Source organism: Hemiscyllium ocellatum, chromosome 18 (genome assembly GCF_020745735.1).
Source record: "Hemiscyllium ocellatum isolate sHemOce1 chromosome 18, sHemOce1.pat.X.cur, whole genome shotgun sequence".
Taxonomy (NCBI): Eukaryota; Metazoa; Chordata; class Chondrichthyes; order Orectolobiformes; family Hemiscylliidae; genus Hemiscyllium; species Hemiscyllium ocellatum.
The window spans coordinates 33073592-33095094 of NC_083418.1; the positions used below are offsets into that span (position 1 = coordinate 33073592).

A 21503-nucleotide genomic window follows, 5' to 3' on the forward strand; every position below is an offset into this window, starting at 1 on the left:
CAGTGCATTACTGAAGTTTGTATTTAAGTCCTTGAATAAGATTTCAATCTCCAACCTCATTGCTCACAATGAGACTTGCTAAAAACTGGGCTACAATTGGAAATTCAACTATGCCTTCTTCAAAATGTGGAAAGGCAATAATTGCAACATTAGTCACTTTCGGGGTGGCACGATGGCTCAGGGGTTAGCACTTCTGCCTCACAGTGCCAGGAATCCAGGTTCAATTCCTGCCTCGGATGACCGCCTGTGTGGAGTTTGCACATTCTCCCTGTATCTGCGTGGGTTTTCTCTGGGTGCTTCGGTTTCCTCCCACAATCCAAAGAGATACAGGTCAGGTGAATTGGCCATGCTAAATTGCCCATCGTGTTCAGAGATGTGTAGGTTAGGTGCATTAGTCTGGGTAAATTTAGGGGACTGGGTGGGTAACTCTTCGGATGTCAGTGTGTACTTGATGGGCCAAAGGGCTCGTTTCCACACTGTAGAGATTCTACATCTTAGGGTGCCATTGCCATATTCAGATGATTTCACTTATCTATATGTTGTAACTGTTCTCAGTGTTCATTTTATTTTAAAAAGGAAAAGATATGTACTCCTTGCGAAATCATACACCTTTACAATATCTTGAGCTCAATACAAAATGAGCATAAAGCTTACTCGATTACATGAGGCCATTCCAAATGACAGCAAATGGAGGCAGTGAGGTAAATGTCTATTCATATAAAGGGGTGTCCCACTACCATACAACGTCATAAATAACTATGTCAAAACCACACTAATCAAGTCGATTCCACAAAGATATGCCAGTTTAGATCTTTGACACATCTGAAAGCTACTGCTTCATAGCTTTCAATGTTATTTTCCACTTCCTATTCAAGAAAGGGTTCTGAAGGAGACATTGTTCTATGGTAATGTGCTTAAAATAACATTTTCACCCAGGAACACCTTCCAGTACGGAGCATAATGTGAACTCGCTACATCAAAAAAAAGAGGCTAATTCCCTACTTTACACCATGTCCTTGCTTTGTTTTGAGCTTACCCATAGAAGTGGCCCCGGACAAACTCCTGGATGTGACTTTTACTGCGTGCATGTAGGTTCTGGAATTCATGCATAGCAGAGAACTTCTTTATGTTGAGTCCATTAGGAGTGACCACATCTAAGAGGAAGAAAAAAAATAATTCAAAACATGCAGATATAAAAAACACAGTAAAAATCTCCAGTTGAGTTAGAGCACATAGTTGTGCAAGAAACTGTGTATTTCCAGAATTTGATATATTTATGTTTTCTTGTGATTACTCCAATGCTACTATGCTGGTCTGGTAGGATCAAAATGCTGCAGATAGTGTAAAGCTAAAAGAAAAGCACAAAAGGTTGGAAATATTTAGCATGTCTGGAAGTAGGTGTGAGAGAAAGAGTCAATTTCTCAGGACGATGATCTTAATTAAGGTCATCAAACTGAATCATTAACCTGATTCACATTAACCTTATTTTAAGTAGACTCTTTTGAAGAAGAGTCATATTGAAGTCAAAATATTACCTCTGTTTCTCTCTCCACTGATGCTGAGTTTCTCCAGCAATTTTTGTTATTGTTTCAAATTTCCAGTATTTTGCTTTTACTTGACTCGTCTATCAAATGACATGTTTTTAACTATCGAGGAGGAAGTGGCCTTTGTTAAATAGGTTCAGGACAAGCCAGAGCCTGTGCACAGTATAGCTGCATCACTCAGTGCAAGAGCTATATGAACTTGAGCAGAGACACCAACAATGCTGCATATTATCTGTTTAGGGGATACTCTTTAGCAAAATGGCAGAATAAACCCCTTAAACATAACAAAAAACGAAGTGGTCATTTGGCTCCCCAGATCTGGAGTAAATAATTGGATAAATAAACAGAGCGAGAGAGTAATATTAGAAGCACTCCTAAACACAGGACTGATTCAGGTGAACTCACCTGGTTTGCGTTTCAGCAGATGCTCTGCCTCCATGGCAGTTATCTCCGACACTGTGGTGAAGACATGGGCACAGTGAATAGCAGCTCGCTCCATGCAGTATCGATGGTAAATCTGCCTTGAACCAGCCTCTTTATCAACATCAAACTGTTTCAAGAGAGGAAACAAGCTATGAGGAAAGTGCACAATTTTAGATAAAAAGAGGAATCATGAACTGAGCAAATCTCAAACACAAACAGGAAATAATGGGTAGGATACATGAAGCATACTACAAAGGAAAGGAAGTCACCAGCCAGTCCATCGATATGGAACATCTATCGCTCCCTTTCCTCCCTAGCCCAGGCTTCATGAAGCTGGCATTCCCAGAAAACAAAACCCTTCCCAATCTATTTGAACGTCTCATATATTCTCAAGCAAATAACGCATTAGAGGGACAAAGGCCAGCATGCACAGAGCCAAAGGGAAACTGGGAGTTGAAATATGTAAGCAGGTTAATAGTTTTACCAAAATATTATTGCAGATGATTGTGCTCCTTATGTAGTAAATCAGTTCCAGTCTGGATTACAAAAGCAAAATATTGCTGAAACTGGACACCTGAAACAAAACCAACCTGAAACAGTCAGCAGACCTGGCAGCATCTTGCCGCGCATGGGATAGAGTTAATGTTTCTGCTCAATGTCATCTCAACTCATTGCTTGATTTAAGACCTACTTGTAGTCCAGTGTTGTTAATACTCAGTTTGAGTTTGACCTCCGTTGGAAGACTAAGTGCAAACTTTGGATACATTAAGTGACAACACAACAGGTAGGAGGGGAAAACTGGCTAAGCCAGTTAAACTAACTAACTGTTTTATCCTCTTCAGTCATTCCATGTCTATGGTCATTGTGTTTCCTAAATTGACAACAGTTTTCAATTCAATTGACGGAAAGTTGCTATCTACAACCATTGCCAAGACTGATAGGACAGAAGATTGATAGATAGACCAGGTCAAAAGGGCTGACACAGAAATTACTAAAAATGGCAGGACATGTTGATAAATGAAACAGCTCTCCCTAAGAACCTGTCAAGAAACAAGAGGCCAAAGGTCCTCCATTCATCATATGATTCTATGCCAAGGACACGTGGATGCAAACCTGAATTTGCAGCCGATCATCTGATCTTCATTTGAATTCCTCGAATTCGAGGAGCAGCAATTACTGTTTTATATGCTGTTGCATTGTTTTGGAACTTTGGAGAAAAAAAGTCAAAACAACAGCAGTTTAAAAGGGAGAAGAGCAGACAAAGGAAGCACATGGTGAGAGAGAGAGAGAACCTGCGCAGTTACCACCTTTGCTGTTTGAATTCATGTATCGCTGGACATCGGAGTGCATCTAGGAAAATTGACAAAGAGTGAAATTCACAACTAATCTGGGAGGAACAGCACAGAATCAGATAAGTTCATTGTTATTTTAAGTCTGTCGAAGAGAAAGGTTGCAGTAGTGAGTATAGTGGATTCTTTCTTGATTATATGTTTTTGGAGATAAGTCTCTTCATTAAACTTAAAATATAAGCTATAGCGATTAATTTAACTTGGGGCAGTGTTTGTAGAGGAATAAGACAGTGTTATTTTCTGGGTCTGTAGATTGTGAAGGAGCAAAAATAGCCTTTGCAGTGATATGTTCTTCTTGTCAGATGTGGGAGTTTAAAGAGAGTTTAAGGGTTACTGCGGATTATATCTGCCACAAATGCTGTTGGATGCAAATCTTATCAGATCGAGTGAATCGGTTGGAGAGACAGAAGCGATGAGGATTTTGCAACAGCAACAGTATGTGATAGATGGCAGTTATAGGAAGGGGGAAAAGTCTCAGATACAGTCACATAGATGGGTTAACTCCAGGAAGGGTAAGAGAGGTAGGCAGCTAGTGCAGGAGTCTTTTGTGAATATACCCATTTCAAACAAAATGCTGTTTTGGAAAATGTAGGGGGTGATTGATTCTCAGGGGAACATAGCACGAACAGTCAAGTTTCTAGAATTGAGACTGGCTCTAATGTAATGAGGGATACGTCGGCTTCCAAGAGATCAATTGTGTTAGGGGATTCTGTAGTCAGAGGTACAGACAGATGTTTCTGTGGCCAGCAGAGAAAAAGCAGAATGGTGTGTTGTTTCCCTCGTGCCAGGATCAAGGATGTCTCAGAGAGGGTGCAGAATATTCTCATGGGGAGAGGGGCCAGCAAGAGGTCATTGTCCACATTGGAACCAAAGACATTGGAAGGAAAAAGGTTGAGATTCTGAAGGGAGATCACAGAAAGTTAGGCAGAAATTTAAAAAGGAGGTCCTCAAGGGTATCAATATCTGGATTACTCTCAGTGCTACGAGCTAGTGAGAGCAGGAGTAGGAGGATAGAGCAGATGAATGCATGGCTGAGGAGCTGGCGTATGGGAGAAGGATTTGCATTTTTGGATCATTGGAATCTCTTTTGGGGTAGAAGTGACTGTACAAGAAGGACAGATTGCACCTAAATTGGAAGGGGACTAATATACTGGCAGGGAAATTTGCTAGAAATGCTTGGGAAGATTTAAACTAGTAAGGTGGTGGGGTGGGACCCAGGGAGATAGTGAGGAAAGAGATCAATCGGAGACAGGTACAGCTGAGAACAGAAGTGAGTCAAACAGTCAGGGCAGGCAAGGACAAGGTAGAACTAATAAATTAAACTGCATTTATTTCAAAGCAAGGGGCCTAACAGGGAAGGCAGATGAACTCAGGGCATGGTTAGGAACATGGGACTGGGATATCATAGCAATTATGGAAACATGGCTCAGGGATAGGCAGGACTGGCAGCTTAATGTTCCAGGATACAAATGCTACAGGAAGGGTAGAATTGGAGGCAAGATAGGAGGGGGAGTGGCATTTTTGATAAGGGATAGCATTACAGCTGTGCTGAGGGAGGATATTCGTGGAAATACATCCAGGGAAGTTATTTGGGTGGAACTGAGAAATAAGAAAGGGATGATCACCTTATTGGGATTGTATTATAGACCCCCCAAATAGTCAGAGGGAAATTGAGAAACAAATTTGTAAGGAGATCTCATGTATCTGTAAGAATAATGGGATAGTTATGGTAGGGGATTTTAACTTTCCAAACACAGACTGGGGCTGCCATAGTGTTAAGGATTTAGTTGGAGAGGAATTTGTTAAATGTGTACAAGAAAATATTCTGATTCAGTATGTGGAAGTACCTACTAGAGAAGGTGCAAAACTTGACCTATTCTTGGGAAATAAGGGAGGGCAGGTGACTGAGGGGTCAGTGGGGGAGCACTTTGGGGCCAACAACCATAATTCTATCATATTTAAAATAGTGATGGAAATGGATGGACCAGATCTAAAAGTTGAAGTTCTAAATTGGAGAATGGCCAATTTTGACGGTATTAGGCAAGAACTTTCGAACGCTGATTGGGGGCAAATGTTCGCAGGTAAAGGGATGGCTGGAAAATGGGAAACTTTCAGAAATTAGATAATGAGAATCCAGAAAAAGTATATTCCTGTCAGGATGAAAGGAAAGACTGGTAGATATAGGGAATGCTGGATGACTAAAGAAATTGAGGGTTTGGTTAAGAAAAAGAAGGAAGCATATTGTCAAGGTATAGACAGGATAGATCGAGTGAATCCTTAGAAGAGTATAAAGGCAGGAGGAGTATACTTAAGAGAGAAATCAGGAGGGCAAAAAGGGAACATGAGGTAGCTTTGGCAAATAGAATTAAGGAGAATCCAAAGGACTTTTACAAATACATTAAGGACAAAAGGGTAACTAGGGAGAGACCCCTCAAAGAAAAGCAAGGCAATCTTTGTTTGGAGCCGCAGAAAATGGGGGAGATACTAAACATGTATTTTGCATCAGTATTTACTGTGGAAAAGGATATGGAAGATATAAACTGAAAGGAAATAGATGGTGATACCTTGAAAAATGTCCCTATTACAGAGGAGGAATTGCTGGATGTCTTGAAACGCATAAAGGTGGATAAATCCCCAGGACCAGATCAGGTGTACCCTAGAATTCTGTGGGAAGCTAGAGTGATTGCTGTGCCTCTTGCTGAGATATTTGTATCATCGATAGTCAAAGATGAGGTGCCGGAACTGGAAGTTGGCTAACGTGGTGCCACTGTTGAAGAAGGGCGGTAAAGGCAAGCCAGGGAACTATAGACCAGTGAGCCTGACCTTGGTGATGGGTAAGTTGTTGGAGGGAATCCTGAGGGACAGGATGCACATGTATTTGGAAAGGCAAGGATTGATTTGGGATAGTCAACATGGCTTTGTGTGGGAAATCATGTCTCATAAACTTGATTGAGTTTTTTGAAGAAGTAACAAAGAGGATTGATGAGGGCAGAGCAGTAGATGTGATCTATATGGACTTCAGTAAGGCGTTCGACAAGGTTCCCCATGGGAGACTGGTTAGCAAGGTTAGATCACATGGAATACAGGGAGAACTAGCCATTTGGATACAGAATTGGCTCAAAGGTAGAAGCCAGAGGGTGGTGGTGGAGTGTTGTTTTTCAGACTGGAGGCCTGTGACCAATGGAGTGCCACAAGGATCGGTGCTGGATCCTCTACTTTTTGTCATTTACATAAATGATTTGGATGCGAGCATAGGAGGTACAGTTAGTAAGTTAGCAGATGACACCAAAATTGGAGGGGTAGTGGACAGTGAAGGGGGTTACCTCAGATTGCAACAGGATCTTGACCAGATGGGCCAATGGGCTGAGAAGTGACAGATGGAGTTTAATTCAGAGAAATGCGAGGTGCTGCATTTTGGTAAAGCAAATCTTAGCAGGACTTATACACTCAATGGTAAGGTTCTAGGGAGTGTTGCTGAACAAAGAGACCTTGGAGTGCAGGTTCATAACTCCTTGAAAGTGGAGTTGCAAGTAGATAGGATAGTGAAGGCGACGTTTGGTAGGCTTTCTTTTTGGTCAGAGTATAGAGTGCAGGAGTTGGGAGGTCATGTTGTGGCTGTACAGGACATTGGTAAGGCCACTGTTGGAATATTGCATGCAATTCTGGTCTCCTTCCTATCAGAAAGATGTTGTGATACTTGAAAGGGTTCAGAAAGATTTACAAGGATGTTGCCTGGTTTGGAGGATCTGAGCTACAGGGAGAGGCTGAACAGGCTGGGTCTGTTTTGCCTGGAGCGTTGGAGGCTGAGGTGTGACCTTAGAGGTTTACAAAATTATGAGGGGCATGGATAGGGTAAATAGACAATGTCTTTTCCCTGGGGTCCGTGAGTCCAGAACTGGAGGGCAAAGGTTTAGGGTGAGAAGGGAAAGATATAAAAGAGACCTAAGGGGCAACTTTTCCACGCAGAGGGTGGTACGTGTATGGAATGAGCTGCCAGAGGATGTGGAGGAGGCTGGTACAATTGCAACATTTGAAAGGCATTTGGATGGGTATATGAATGGGAAGGGTTTGGAGGTATATGGGCCGGGTGCTGGCAGGTGGGACTAGATTGGGCTGGGATATTTGATCGGCATGGACGGGTTGGACCGAAGGGTCTGTTTCCATGCTGTACATCTTTATGACTCTGTGACTCTAGTACTGCCCAAACTGTTTGCACCACTCCAGAGAAGCATGCCAAAACTTAACACATATATGATCCATTGCACAAACATGTAATGAAGTTTCAGGCCATAGTGATTGCTACTGTTCTGAAAGTATGCAACCTCAAGGTCATATCACGTCATTGTTATCCTTGAAGCAGATAACACAGCTTAGCTATCTTGCATTCTGCTCTATCAACCCTGCAAAAACAGGTTATCATACTCATATTTGCCTACATTTGCAGAATTGGTTGATGACATCTGAGCATAAGATGCAACCTAACAGGCAATGCTAGGTCCTGTTCATGATGACATATCTTCCCGCATTTGCCATCATATCCAGGATGGTATATTGTGAGTGAAACATTTCTGTAGGACAGATTAACGTAAGGCTTAGACATACATTCATTCTCATTGCAGTGCAACTGGTGTCTGTTGGCACTGAAATCACTGAAAGACTAGTTTCCACTGTAATCTCTACCAATGCGAGGGTCTCCTACTTTGCAGGCGATGGGGTACGGGTAAGAGTGTTCATCTCAGGTATCCGAAACCTGACATAATTGCTTCCTCCACTCCCAACACCTCTGGAGATGTGACCTTGTGGGGCTCCTATTATCATTAGTTAATGTTTTGGGAAAAGCAAATAAACAGCAATTACTGGTAGCGTGCCACATAAAAGCCTAATTGATAGCTGGAGACAGTTTGGGAACTGGGTGGTGTTAAAAAGGCTCAACATCCTTGTCTTTAAATTGTCTAGGCTTTTTAATGAACACACATTGTCTGTGCTTGTAACATCCAGTGCTAAGCAGGGTTTATAAGCACCAACAGCATTACACCACTCATTTTGTGTGAGAGGCTCGACCAAATTCTAACCAAGCACATGGAAATTCATTACTTTGTCTAAGCACATCAAAATCATATGAAATACTAATGAAATAATTTGCAATTTTACTTCTAAAAATATACACTATTTCATAAAATGCCCAGCTGTAGGTGGAGCAGTGAGTTTGTGGTCTGTGATTCATCACCAAACTGGGGCTCGGTATCAGGATTGCAATCACACTGGCTAACCAGAAGGTGCCTTCGTGTTTGTTACACTGTGACAACTGGCACGTCCACATGTAGTAGGTGAAACAGCCTTTGTGAATTAGACACTGAAACAACCCGCAAAACAATTCTGCACATTACAATTACAGAAATTTTCTGATTTTCTGTTTTTCGAGTATCTTGTGCTTTTGTGCCAGGTTTCAATTCTTTATTCCTCTCTCTCTCTTTGTCTGGTCTCCATCTCTACCTCACTCCTTTTCTCCCCTCCTACCCCAACCCTTCTTCATCAAGATTAATAGTATTGTTTCCCCCGAGTTGCTATCATCTAGCTCTGAGGAAGAGTCACTGGACTCAGAATGTTGATTCTGCTTTCTCTGTACAGATGCTGCAGGCCCTGTTCAGTATTTTCAGTAATTTCTGTTTCAGTTTCAGATTCCCAGTATCTGCTTTTTATTCCATTCTTTTCTTTCTTGTTATTACACTGTCACAGTGGAGAAAATAGCTTTTCCTCATCCTATGATAATTTATAATGTGCTAAATTGTTCTTGGATGGGTTTATAGCCAAGTCCCAGAGGTCGTAAACATTGTTCTTCTTTGCAATATTCAGTTCTCAAAGTAAATCCACAAACTTTACTTTGTGTCATTCATAACCTGCACACCATGACATTCTTATCAAATTAAATAGCGTATAAACCATAGAAAGGACATAGATGCTACAAAGACACACTTACGTTTTTCAGACTATTGTAAAAATCAACATTGCCTGCACAGAGGTAGCGTCCCAACAATGTTGCATGAGTTGTAAAAATTGTTGCAACGGGTAGTTTTCGAATGCGAGCCATAACCAGGCCAATCCCTGACAGCCATTCATGGAAGTGAGCAAGGATGAAGTTCTCACCTTTCGACTGGGCTGCAAACTGGAAAATAAAGTTTGTTTTAACCAAAAAGGCCAACATTTATTCCAGTGAATACAGCATACTTTCAAAATTCAATCCTTCAGATTGATTATTCTAAAGAGCCAACTCCCTAACAAATAATAACAGTAGTAGGGGAATGAGAGAGGGACAATAAATATTCTTGATCAGAGCTAAAACAACAGAGTGCTCTTGGGCATAATTGCAGGCTAAAAAAAGGAAGAAAATTTTTCATCAGTTCCTCCTGTTAGTTTGTCTGTTTATAATGTGGCATTGACCAAACATCCTTACAATGTAGTTTTTTTTTCTAAAGAGGTGATCTAAACACAGTTTATATCATCTTCCCTCAACTTATTCTGAGCTTGCTGATTTTCAGAAAACATTTATCCTCGTGTCTGATTGGACAGTTTCCCATTGCCTTTTCTTTAGCTTGGCTTTGATGCTATGGTTAGCTCAAATACTGCCATGATTCAAGACTATACTAACATTCCTGAGCCAAGAATGTGAGACAAGATTAAAGTGAATGCATGGGGCAGATGAATGTTTCACACTGGGCTAGACAGATCCTTAGAATTCTTCCAAAGAAACGTATGGCCTCTCATTCCAAGTACTATGTTCTGTGTTACGAAGAAAGCAAGTCAACAGCAAAAAAAGATTTTCAAAGGATAACATGCGATCTCTATTATTTTTAAACAATTGTTTACAAAAGTTATGATGAGTAATTCATGAACTTCATGATAGGCACCTAAAAGTAAACATAATCCAGTCTAAAGCAATTTGTTCACGTAATGGTAATAAAAAGACAGCTGAAAGGAAAGTGGAGATTAAGCAACAATGTGCAGTCAAAGGCCAGTGGTAGTGGTGCAGAATTGTGCACAAGTAGCCTCAAGGTACAAGGCCCAGGCTAAATAAAGAGCTCAGACAATGCAACTAACAGTTAAAAATATGGACCAAGATGGGATTGACTTGGCGAAACACATTTTTAATTAAATTAAATCAAATCAATTACAATTCAAGTTAAATTGACTGCTCCAAATCTTAAGAAGGAAGCGGGCTATTGTTGGGCAAATGCTGCTTGACAATACTGATGGTGTCTTCCATCACTTTAGTGTAGGAAATCACCAGGGAAACCTGCAGGTTTTTATATCTTTTAAGTATTCACACTGATGTGTGATTCTATGACTGCTGGTAACAGATTATACTTGAAGCTAGATCTTCTGTCTACAAAGCAAATTATTTCCTTTGTTATTTTTGGAAGCATTCTATTTCATTAGCACTCTTTGGCGGACAGTGACCATATTAGTACATTGTCATTCTGGATTTTGTACCAAGAAAGGAAATGGTTAAACACCACAATCCAGCTGATGACACAAGTTCTTGTATTATGCATATCCAAGAGTTGTAGGTCAGCTAGATTGGGCAGATTAATTTGTTAAAGAATAAAACATATGTTTTCTAGTGGAGACAGACTCCAACACTCTGTGTAGCTGCACCGGAGCAGACTTTGATTTGCTTCTCATGATCTTTACCACTCAGAGTTGCTGGCCAAGAATATTACGTGTGTCAGAGTGGTGTTTAGAGCAGACTGTTACGTACTCAGTTCAAGTAACAAGGGTTGCACTATGTCAGAAGGCAGAATAAGGAGAAGTTTTTTGGTTCATCAGTGGTGTAATCGTTTGTACCACTTTCCCATGTTGCTTAATTTTGGGTGTAGGTGTGAACGTGCTTTATCAGTTAGTTGTTAATGAATTGAAGAACTGAATGGATAAAAACAAATTTGTGAAGGAGCAATTGGCAGATGTTTGGTAACAGGACAACTCTATTGGGGTGGCCAGAAGCTATCGCAGTTACTTTGATCAAGTATGAACTGAAGCTTCAATATTGGGGAATTCAAATAGTAATGTGAATAAAATGGTCTGATGCTGGGTGCCATATCTTTACCTTCAAATTCTTTCTTGTTTCATGAACTCATTAGATGATGAGAAACTAGTTTATCTTCCAGCTTAATTGTTACTGTTAGGCTATGTTCTGCAGAATGTAGCACACTACAATTATGCTAAAGACTCTCGCTGAAGAGTCCTGAAAGGGACGTCCAGACCTGAGGCATACAACCACAGTTTCAGCATCTTCCTTGCTCAATAGCACATCCAATAGTCATATACTGTCAGGGACAGCACTCACAGGGGCTGCTCAAAAGTTCACTAAACAGCTTTTGCCACCTAATTCTCAAAAGTATTTCCAGATATCAAGGATTGAGGATGTAGGTCGATTGCAGTGTGAAACCATCATGGAAACTCCCAGGGGATCCAATGCAGATCTACGTGGACCTTTTCTTATAGCTGGAATCTCATCTGCCTATGGTGTGAGGAACAACCAACTTGGGAACATTTTAACATGTTTTTGATAGTGCCTCAGAAGACTAGGGGCAAACAACTTGATGGCAGTGGCAACTCCCACAACCACGGGTGATAGGTAACAGAGGGCAGGTCTTCTTCGAGAATTAGGGAATGAAGGAAACGGCTCTGACCACTGAGCTACATTTCTACATCGATCTACAGACCCTTCCCCTTTAACTAACCCCTTTAACTAACTAACAGATATCTCCATTTTAGAGTTGCCTTCACAAACCATATGTTCATGCAGGAGGCATTAACTTCAAATTAGGGCAAACATCTCTTTAAAAGAAGCCAATCCAAATATTATAACTTTTAGCACACCACCTCAGCAGGAATTATGCAGACACCCAAAAAAATGTCTTAAATAAAAACAGATGTTTAAGTAGACTGATGCCAGATTTTATCCCTGGAACTTTAACCATCATCATCACCCCTCTCCCCCATCCCCTTTCCTTGTCCACCATCTATTTGTTCTGTAATTCTATGAGATGTTCTGTTTCCTTCATAGTCAGCACTGCCATCTATTTTTCGCCTTTGTACATTTCAGGGCACGACGAAAGACAAAGGTTTCCCAGTTAGTGAATCCCAAATGCACAAGGCTGTACTACTCAGAGTATTTTAATTATTTGATACATTGTTAACATGCTGCTATACTCTATTACCATAAAATGCTATTTCCAACACTGATCAAATGAGAAAAGAAACTTCCATTTTGCTGAACAAAATAAGACCCCATGTTGTTTGGAGGCAAGGTACTGGCATGGATAGAGGACTGGCTGTCAGGCAGAAGGCAGAGAGTCAGGATGAAGGGGTCTTTTTCCGGATGACAGCTGGTGACTACTGGAGTTCCGCAGGGGTCAGTGCGGGACCACAAGATATTCATGTTATAAATTAACAACTAAATGAAGAAACTGACAACATTTTTGCTAAGTTTGAAGATGACACAAAGGTAGATGGAGGAACAGATAGTGTTGAGGAAGCAGGGAGGCTCCAGTAGGACTTGGACAGGCTATGTGAGTGGGCAAACAAGTGGCAAATGGAATACAATGTGGGTAAAGTAGGAGGTTATGCACTTTGGAAGGAAGAATAAAGGCATTGACTATTTTATAAATCAGGAAAGGCTTTGGAAATCTGAAGCATAAAGGGACTTAGAAGTCCTAGCTCAGGATTTTCTTCGGGTAGCTTGCAGGTTCAGTTGGCAGCATTCATTTCAAGAGGGATGGAATACAGGAGCTCGAATGTACTTCTGAGGCTTTATAAGGCTCTGGATAGAACACATTATTACCAATATTCTGAACAGTTTTGGGCTCCATATCTGAGGAAGAATGTGCTGGCATTGGAGTGGGTCCAAAGGAGGTTTCTCAGGAGGAATCCAGGGGGTGAAGGACATTACATATAAAGAGTGATTGAGGACTCTGGGTGTGTACTTGATAGAGCTTAGAAGGATAAAGGGGAATCTCATTGAAACTTACAGGATACTGGGAGGCCTGGATACAGTGGACATGAAGAAGATGTTACCATTGGTAGGAGAGACTGGGACCTGAGAGCACAGCGTCAGTGTGAAAGGATGAGCCTTTAGAACTGAGGAGAAGGAGGAATTTCTTCAACCAGAACTTGATGAATCTGGGAACTCATTGTTTCAGATGTGGCAAAGTCATTCAATGTCATTGTGACAGAGATAGGTTTATGATTAGTAAGGAGATCAAGAGTTATAGAGGAAGGGCAGGCGAATGAGGTTGAGAAACATATCACCCAAGATCAAATGGTGGAGGTGTTTGATGGGCCAAATGGCTAACTCTGCTCCTTTATCTTACGGTCTTCTGGGCAGTTTAATCAGGTAGACAGGACATCAAATCTGGGACGTCATGGCTGTGTGGTGAATGATGGGTTCAAGTTTACCCAAGAGTTACAGCTATTGTTAAACATTTGAATTTTCCTGGGTAATTATTTAGCTTGTATGTTGAAACTCTCTAATTCTTTCAGTCTGCCAGATGACAGGTTATTGTTCCAAAGATGTGGACATTCTTGCAGAGTCAGCTGCATCTGCATCGAGATTTCAGCGCGGTCCCAATGCACAACTGTAATCTGCTCTGTTCCAAAGACTACCTAGTCATTGGAATTTCTATACCACTTCATGATTGTTCAAAAATTGACTTGCTGGTTGATGTTTGTGAGAAGCAACATACTGATTCTCTCAGTATCTTTGTTTTGCAATTCTGTTAGTAGTATCTTGGCTAATATTATTTGGTGCAGTTGACAGAAGGTGAGTACAGTAAGCCAAACCCAGCATCCAATGTTTTCAAAGAGGTGAATTGGGAAGTTTGCAGAGAATCTTGATGAGCAATGAAGAAGGTTTAAAAAAAATCTGATGCCCATTTGTGATTGCTCCTTACAAAGTTTATTGTCTTATGAGTTATAGCATTCGTACAGTAGAAATGAGACAAATGGACGTACTAGTATGATGAGGTGTGATGGGTCGTATGCCCGTTGAGTATGATCATTCTTTATCTTTGCACGTGGGGTGTATTGCAATAATTGCAAATGTGTCTGAATTTCAATGTTATTTAGCAGAAGTTCTGTGCAGGAAAAGGATACTGTTGTAAATAAAATGCAAGTACTTCATCCCAACTCTGTGACGGTATGGTTAATGTGTAAATAAATCTAGTCGTATTGTGCATTGCCAATCACATACTGCCAAGGGTTCTGTACAGCAGTCTGTTAAATGCATGTGGTATTCATGTGCACTGCTTGACACTCATCCTTTGAAGCTGTCCACGCTGAGCAGCTTCCCTTTCTGGTTGTTGCTTTCATCAGATGATGTGGCCAGGAATAACATATGAAGTAACGGAATTTACAAACTCTTGATTAAAGTTATCCGCTCCTCTGATATTTCAACTGTTCACTGATGCTCAAAGTGTAAAAGGAAGTTGCGTGAAGATGGATGAAATTGTAAAATAAATTACCATGAAACTACTACTTGAACAAACTGTATAAAAAACTTAAACAAAGTATTACAGAACCAGACAGCACAGAAGGAGACCACCCTTGGAAAGATCTATCCATTTGTTCCACGTTTCTGCCCTTTCCCCAGAATCCTGCATTCCATTCTCAAATATTCATTCAATTCTCTTTTGAAACGTATTATTAAATCTGTTTCCACCATCCATTAGGTAGTGCATTCCAGATCATTGTAAGTCAGTGCTTCAGAACTTTCTATCTCATTTCACCTCTTGTTCTTTTTGTTGATTACAATTTATGTCCCCTGGTTACTGGCTGTTCTGCAACTGGAAGCATTTTCTCCTTCTGTACCTATATGCTTGGAACACCTCTGATAAATGTCCCCTCAATAATCTCTGCTCGAAGAATCCCAGCTTCTACATATACCTGGAATCCCAACCCCTTGTAACATCCTGGGAAATTCCTTCTGCAGCAAGTTCCTAGGACATTTCAGGCCATTATGTTCTCAAATTGAACTGAAAAGATATATGAATACTTACTTCTCCCAAGAACCATGTGGTGAGAAACCCAAAAAGCACTGCATCATTAGCTTCCTTGTCAAACCAGGGAATTCCAATATTGCAAGAGTCCCACAACTCTGTCTTCCACTGGTCGAGACTCCAATTAGAAGCACCAATGTCTAACAGCACGACATAAGGACTTCCATCAATCAGCCATCTGCCAAAATAGACCTGTAAAACAGAACAGATTTTGTGTCAAAAACCTCTGGGTTGTATGGTCAATAATGGTCTACAAATTATGCATTGTCTCTAAAAGATATTGCAAGGAAGAAAGATGAAAACTCCTTTTAAACTGCATCAAGCTGTTAAATATAATGGCTATCACTAAAGGACTCTGATCACTGGTGTAATTATTAACATAGCAGTAAAGGAACACCTTCACCTATGTAACAGCATAACTATTGTGGATCAAGTTCATACAACTCAACAAGCACAGCAAGGAGTACGCTCAACTGATATTGAAAGGAGGTTCTTTCAACCATAATTGGAGAAGTTTTAAAGTACAGTAAACAGTGAAAAAGACAGTAGAAAGCTTCAAGAACACTCACAGCATATACAGACACATAACAGGTAAAATTCAATGCAGAAAAGTGTGACATGATAAAATCTGGCAGGAAGAAAGCTAAATAGTAAAGGGGGTGCAGGAAAACCTGGGGTGCCTCAAAAGCAGCAAGACAGACCAACAAATAATAAAGCATATAGGATCGAAGCTTAGAAGAGTAACAGGATTCAAAACTTCAGAAAACTATGCAACATTGTACAAAACACTCGTTCAGACCCTGCTGGTGGAGAGTCCAATTCTGGGCACTGCATTTTAGGATGTGAAAACTTGTGACAGGGTGCAGAGCAATTTACTGAAAGAGTAAAGAAGGTCAAGAAGAAATTTGATAAACGGTGCTTAAAAGCATAATGGTTGCAGATAGGACGAACAAAATATTTTCAATAGCTGAATAATCAGTAATCAAAGGCTGTAGGTTTAAAGTGAGAAGCAGATGTAACATGTGTAACTTGCTGTCATGTAACGGGTTGTTAGAATGTAGAATGCTACTCCTGGTGGTGGTTACAGAGCCAATAGAATTGATAAAACTATTTTTGGAAGTTCTTTTTTGAGCAGCGTACTGTGGTCCCTATGTGGCCATTGATTAGGTTACTGAACATCAAATACCAATAGCCTTATTGTTCACAGTATACAATCCACAAATTAGTACTTCAAATTGCTCTGGGCCTGCAGGAACCAGGATTTCCCATCTCAAAACTCCTTCCAGAGTAGCACAGACATAGATGGCCATATGCTATAAGCTATGCTATAATAAATGCTATAAGCACTGCCCTACTTTAAACACATGCCTACCTATTAATGCAAGACAGAGGGGATTCAATTCAGTGTCCTGGTCCTAAAATTAATAAAACAACAACTAAACGGAATAAGGGAATTAAAAGGTTAAATGAAAATGAAAAATGTTTGCTGCAGAATAAGAATCCTCAAATAGATTAAAAAAAGAGATACCAAGATTGCAGCAAGAAGTTAATGTGAACATTAAGCACAGTATTACAACACTCTGCCAGTGTCATGGTGCAAGGCTACATAGTGAGGAAGTCTAAAAGATAAAAGTGGAGTTGAGCCAAAAAAAAGTAAAATGTCAGATAGCTGTCGGAATTCAATTAGAGATAGTAGTATTGCTGAATTGACTTCACCTTTGTAAAACTCCTCTCTTAGTTCCCTCTGAACTGTGCAATTGTTCTTGCTGTATTTCAAGATACAATTCAGATTGAGGTCAGTGCCAACTGCAGATTACCCTCATTCTGAATCAGCTGCTCACACAAACCAAGCGTAGCAATAACATGAGCAAACAGGCTCAACTGGTGCAGATAACTGACCACAACTGAAGGATAATTAGCCCCAGCAAATCAGAAATGAAAAATGAGAAACATAACACTCTTTTTAAAGGGGGTATGGACTGGTAGTAGCAGATCAAGGCAGGTTGATATGAAGATCTTTGTTATTTTGGAAAGATCCATAAACCATCCCACAAAAAGAAGCAGACCAGCCCCAATGCAAGAACGACCCCACAGCCCGGCTCGAACCTTCAGTTCCAAGAAGATAAATAAATACTTAATACAACATAATGGGACCCTTCTTTGTGATTATTATCTGAGTTTGTGGACAGTACATGGCTTTAGTCACAGAACGTAACCTATCATTGCATGTAGAATATAGGAGAAAGCCAGGATTGCAGATGCTGGAGATCAGAGTCAAAAAGTGTGCTGCTGGAAAAGCACAGCTGGTCAAGCAGTATCCGAAGAGCAGGAGTGTTGCCGTTTTGAGCATAAGTCCTTCATCACGAATGTGGGAAAGGGCCAAGGGAGCTGAGAGATAAATAGAAGGGGGATGGGCTGGAGGGAAGGTATCTGGGAATGCTACATGTAGATGAAGGTGGGGGAGATGGTGATAGGGCAAGGTGGAGGGTGGAGTGGATAGGTGGAAAGGAAGATAGATGGGTGGGACAGTTCATGAGGGCGGTGCCAAGTTGAAGGGTTGGATCTGGGAAAAGGCAGGGGGAGGAAAAATGGGCAAACTGGTGAAGTCAACATTGATCCTGTGGGGTTGGAAAGTCCTAAGGCAGAAGATGAGGTGTTCTTCCTCCAGGAGTCGTGGCTAGGATTTGGTGGTGGAGGAGGCCCAGGACTTGCATGTCCTTGGCATAGTGGGATTGGAAGGTGAAGTGTTCAGCCACAGGGTAGTGGGGTTGATTGTGTGTGTGTCCTAGAGATGGTTTCTGAAACATTCTGCAAGTTGGCATCATGTATCCCCAATGTACAGGAAACTACATTGAGGGCAACAGACACAGTAGATGAGGTGTTTGAGGTGCAGGCAAATCTCTGACTGATGTGGGAAGATCCTTTGGGGCCTTGGATAGAGGTTGGTGGGGGGGAGTGGTAGACAGGTGTGGGCACAGAGTTTACACTTCTGCAGTGATAAGGGAAGGTGCCGGGAGTGGAGGGTGAGTTAGAGGATCTAATGATGTAATCACGGAGGGAATGGTCTCTGCAGAAAGCAGATAGGACTTGGGAGGGAAATATATCTCTGCTGGTGGGGTCTGATTGTAAGTGGTGGAAATGACGGAGAATGATGCATTGTATCTGGAGGTTGATGAGGTGGATGGTGAGGACCATGGGGGTTCTGTCTTTATTGCAATTGGAAGGGTGGAGTTCAAGAGTGGAGGTGCGGGAAGTGGAGGTGGTGTCCAGAATGTTAGTGGAATATTCCTATTTAGAATTAAATGCTCGAGTCTTCTGTTTTTACCTTCATCGTTATCAAGAGGGCTGCTGCAGTTGAAGTCAGTGGCAGGATGTGAATTATAAACCAATTGCATCAGAATGAAATGATTCCTGGCCCTATATGATATGAGTAATTCAATGTAACCTCTCCATTGAAAAGAAATACCTAATTGTGCTGTCCACAATACTTGCTCGCACCTGTTGAATTATTTCTCGTCATAGAGATGTACAGCACAGATACAGACCCTTTGGTCCAAGCGTCCATGCCAACCAGATATACCAACCCAATCTAGTTCCACCTGCCATCACCCGGCCCATATCCCTCCAAACCCTTCCTATTCACATACCCATCCAAATGCCTCTTAAATGTTGCAATTGTACCAGCCTCCACTACTTGCTCTGGCAGCTCATTCCATACATGTACCACTCTCTGCGTGAAAAAGTTGCCCCTCAGGTCTCTTTTATATCTTTCCCCTCTCACCCTAAACCTATGCCCTCTAGTTCTGGACTCCCTAACCCCAGGGAAAAGACTTTGCCTATTTACCCTATACATGCCCCTCATAATTTTATAAACCTCTATTAGGTCACCCCTCAGCCTCTGACGCTCCAGGGAAAACAGCTCCAGCCTATTCAGCCTCTCCCTATAGCTCAAATCCTCCAACCCCGGAAACATCCTTGTAAATCTTTTCTGAACCCTTTCAAGTTTCACAACATCTTTCTGATAGGAAGGAGACCAGAATTACACGCAATATTCCAACAGTGGCCTAAGCAATGTCCTGTACAGCTGCAACATGACCTCCCAACTCCTGTACTCAATACTCTGACCAATGAAGGAAAGCATACCAAACGCCTTCTTCACTATCCTATCTACCTGCGACTCCACTTTCAAGGAGCTATGAACCAGCACTCCAAGGTCTCTTTGTTCAGCAACACTCCCTAGGACCTTACCATTAAGTATATAAGTCCTGTTAAGATTTGCTTTCCCAAAATGCAGCACCTCGTATTTATCTGAATTAAACTCCATCTGCTACTTCTCAGCCCATTGGCCCATCTGGTCAAGATCCTGTTGTAATCCGAGGTAACCCTCTTCGCTGTCCACTACACCTCCAATTTTGGTGTCATCTGCTAACTTACTAACTGTACTTCTTATGCTCGCATCTAAATAATTTAATGTAAATGACAAAAAGTAGAGGACCCAGCACCGATCCTTGTGGCACTCCACTGATCACAGGCTTCCAGTCTGAAAAACAACCCTCCAGCACCACCCTCTGGCTTCTACCTTTGAGCCAGTTCTGTATCCAAATGGCTAGCTCTCCCTGTATTCCATGAGATCTAACCTTGCTAATCAGTCTCCCATGGGGAAACTTGTCGAATGCCTTACTGAAGTCTATATAGATCACATTTACTGTTCTGCCTCATCAATCCTCTTTGTTACTTCTTCAAAAAAACTCAATCAAGTTTGTGAGACATGATTTCCCATGCACAAAGCCATGTTGACTATCTGTAATCAGTCCTTGCCCTAAATACCGGAAGAAACATCAAAGCAGCGCTTCGCAGGAGGCTCCAGAGCACTGATGATGTCTCCTAGCCAGGGGACGAAACGTTTGCAACAAAAACTTCCAGCTCGGCGTACACAACCACAACAGTCCTTGCCTTTCCAAATACATGTACATCCTGTCCCTCAGGATTCCCTCCAACAAATTGCCCACCATCGATGTCAGGCTCACTGGTCTATAGTTCCCTGGCTTGTTCTTATCACCCTTCTTAGATAGTGGCACCGTGTGAGAAAATATACAACGGTAACATCCTCATCTTAGATCCCAGCTATTTTGAACCTTTTTTTAGGTCACAAATGACCAGTGAACACATCATGTACAAAAGTAGCAGATCTTCATTGTAGCTCCTTATACAAAGAGCACAGTAAAAGTAACAGAAAGTGAATCAATCATTTGAATACCAAAGTAAAACAAAGAACTAAGGATGCTGGAGACCTGAAACAAAAACAGAAAATGCTGGTGAAACTTGGGTCTGACAGCATCTGTGAGAAGAAAGCAGAGTTAAGATTTCAAGGCTGGTGACTTTTCATCTGTTCTGATGAAACTCAAACTGATCGTGGACTATAGTAACAAATACAAATGGATACTTATTTGACAAGACAGCCACATAACTACAAATGGGAAAATATTCTCAAGTAGAGAATAATTCATCGGGGTCAAGCAAATATTGTGGACGACACAATTAGGTATTTCTTTGCATTGCCAATTGGAGAAATTACATTGAATTATCCATATTATACAGGGGCAGGAGTCATTTCATTCTAATGCAATGGGTTTACAATTCACTTTCTGCCACTGACTCCAACTGCAGCAGCCCTCTTGATAATGACGAAGGTAAAAACAGAAGACTCAAGCATTTAATTCTAAAGAGGAATATTCCACTGACACTCGGGGCAAGGAAAAACCATTCAGCGAAATGCCAATGGCCATAGCCTAACCCAAACAACAAAGGGAGTGTGAAATACTTCATCAAAATATGGATTAGTACGATGAGTGTGAATGCATCAATGACAACACGAATGTGGAGAGGTATGACTAATATATTTTAGGAAGAAAAACAAGAAGTGGGAGGGTAGATTCAATGGAAGGGTGTGGGTGAAGACAGAGTTCCAAGAAGTTTAAAATGTATAATTCAGTAATTGGAAATGTGGGCTGCTTAACAAAACACCAACATTACAGCTTGTTTTAGCGAATTAAACCAAAGGAACAACAATGAATTTGTACAAAATATTGGTTAGGCCACAGTTAAATACTGTTTGCAGTTTTTGGTGCACCATT

General features: G+C 41.2%; 1 protein-coding gene across 3 annotated transcripts in view; it reads right to left on the minus strand.

Annotated features, from left to right (window-relative positions):
* LOC132824409 (glycogen [starch] synthase, muscle-like) overlaps positions 1-21503 on the minus strand; it is a 79652-nt gene that overhangs the window by 40182 nt on the left and 17967 nt on the right. For all 3 annotated transcript variants that reach the window (XM_060838844.1, XM_060838843.1, XM_060838845.1), the window contains exons 3-6: positions 15370-15561; positions 9294-9479; positions 1950-2094; positions 1037-1154 (exon numbers count right to left, since the gene is read on the minus strand). In XM_060838844.1, the coding sequence (XP_060694827.1) occupies positions 1037-1154; positions 1950-2094; positions 9294-9479; positions 15370-15561 (641 nt within the window). The remainder of the gene's footprint in view (positions 1-1036; positions 1155-1949; positions 2095-9293; positions 9480-15369; positions 15562-21503) is intronic.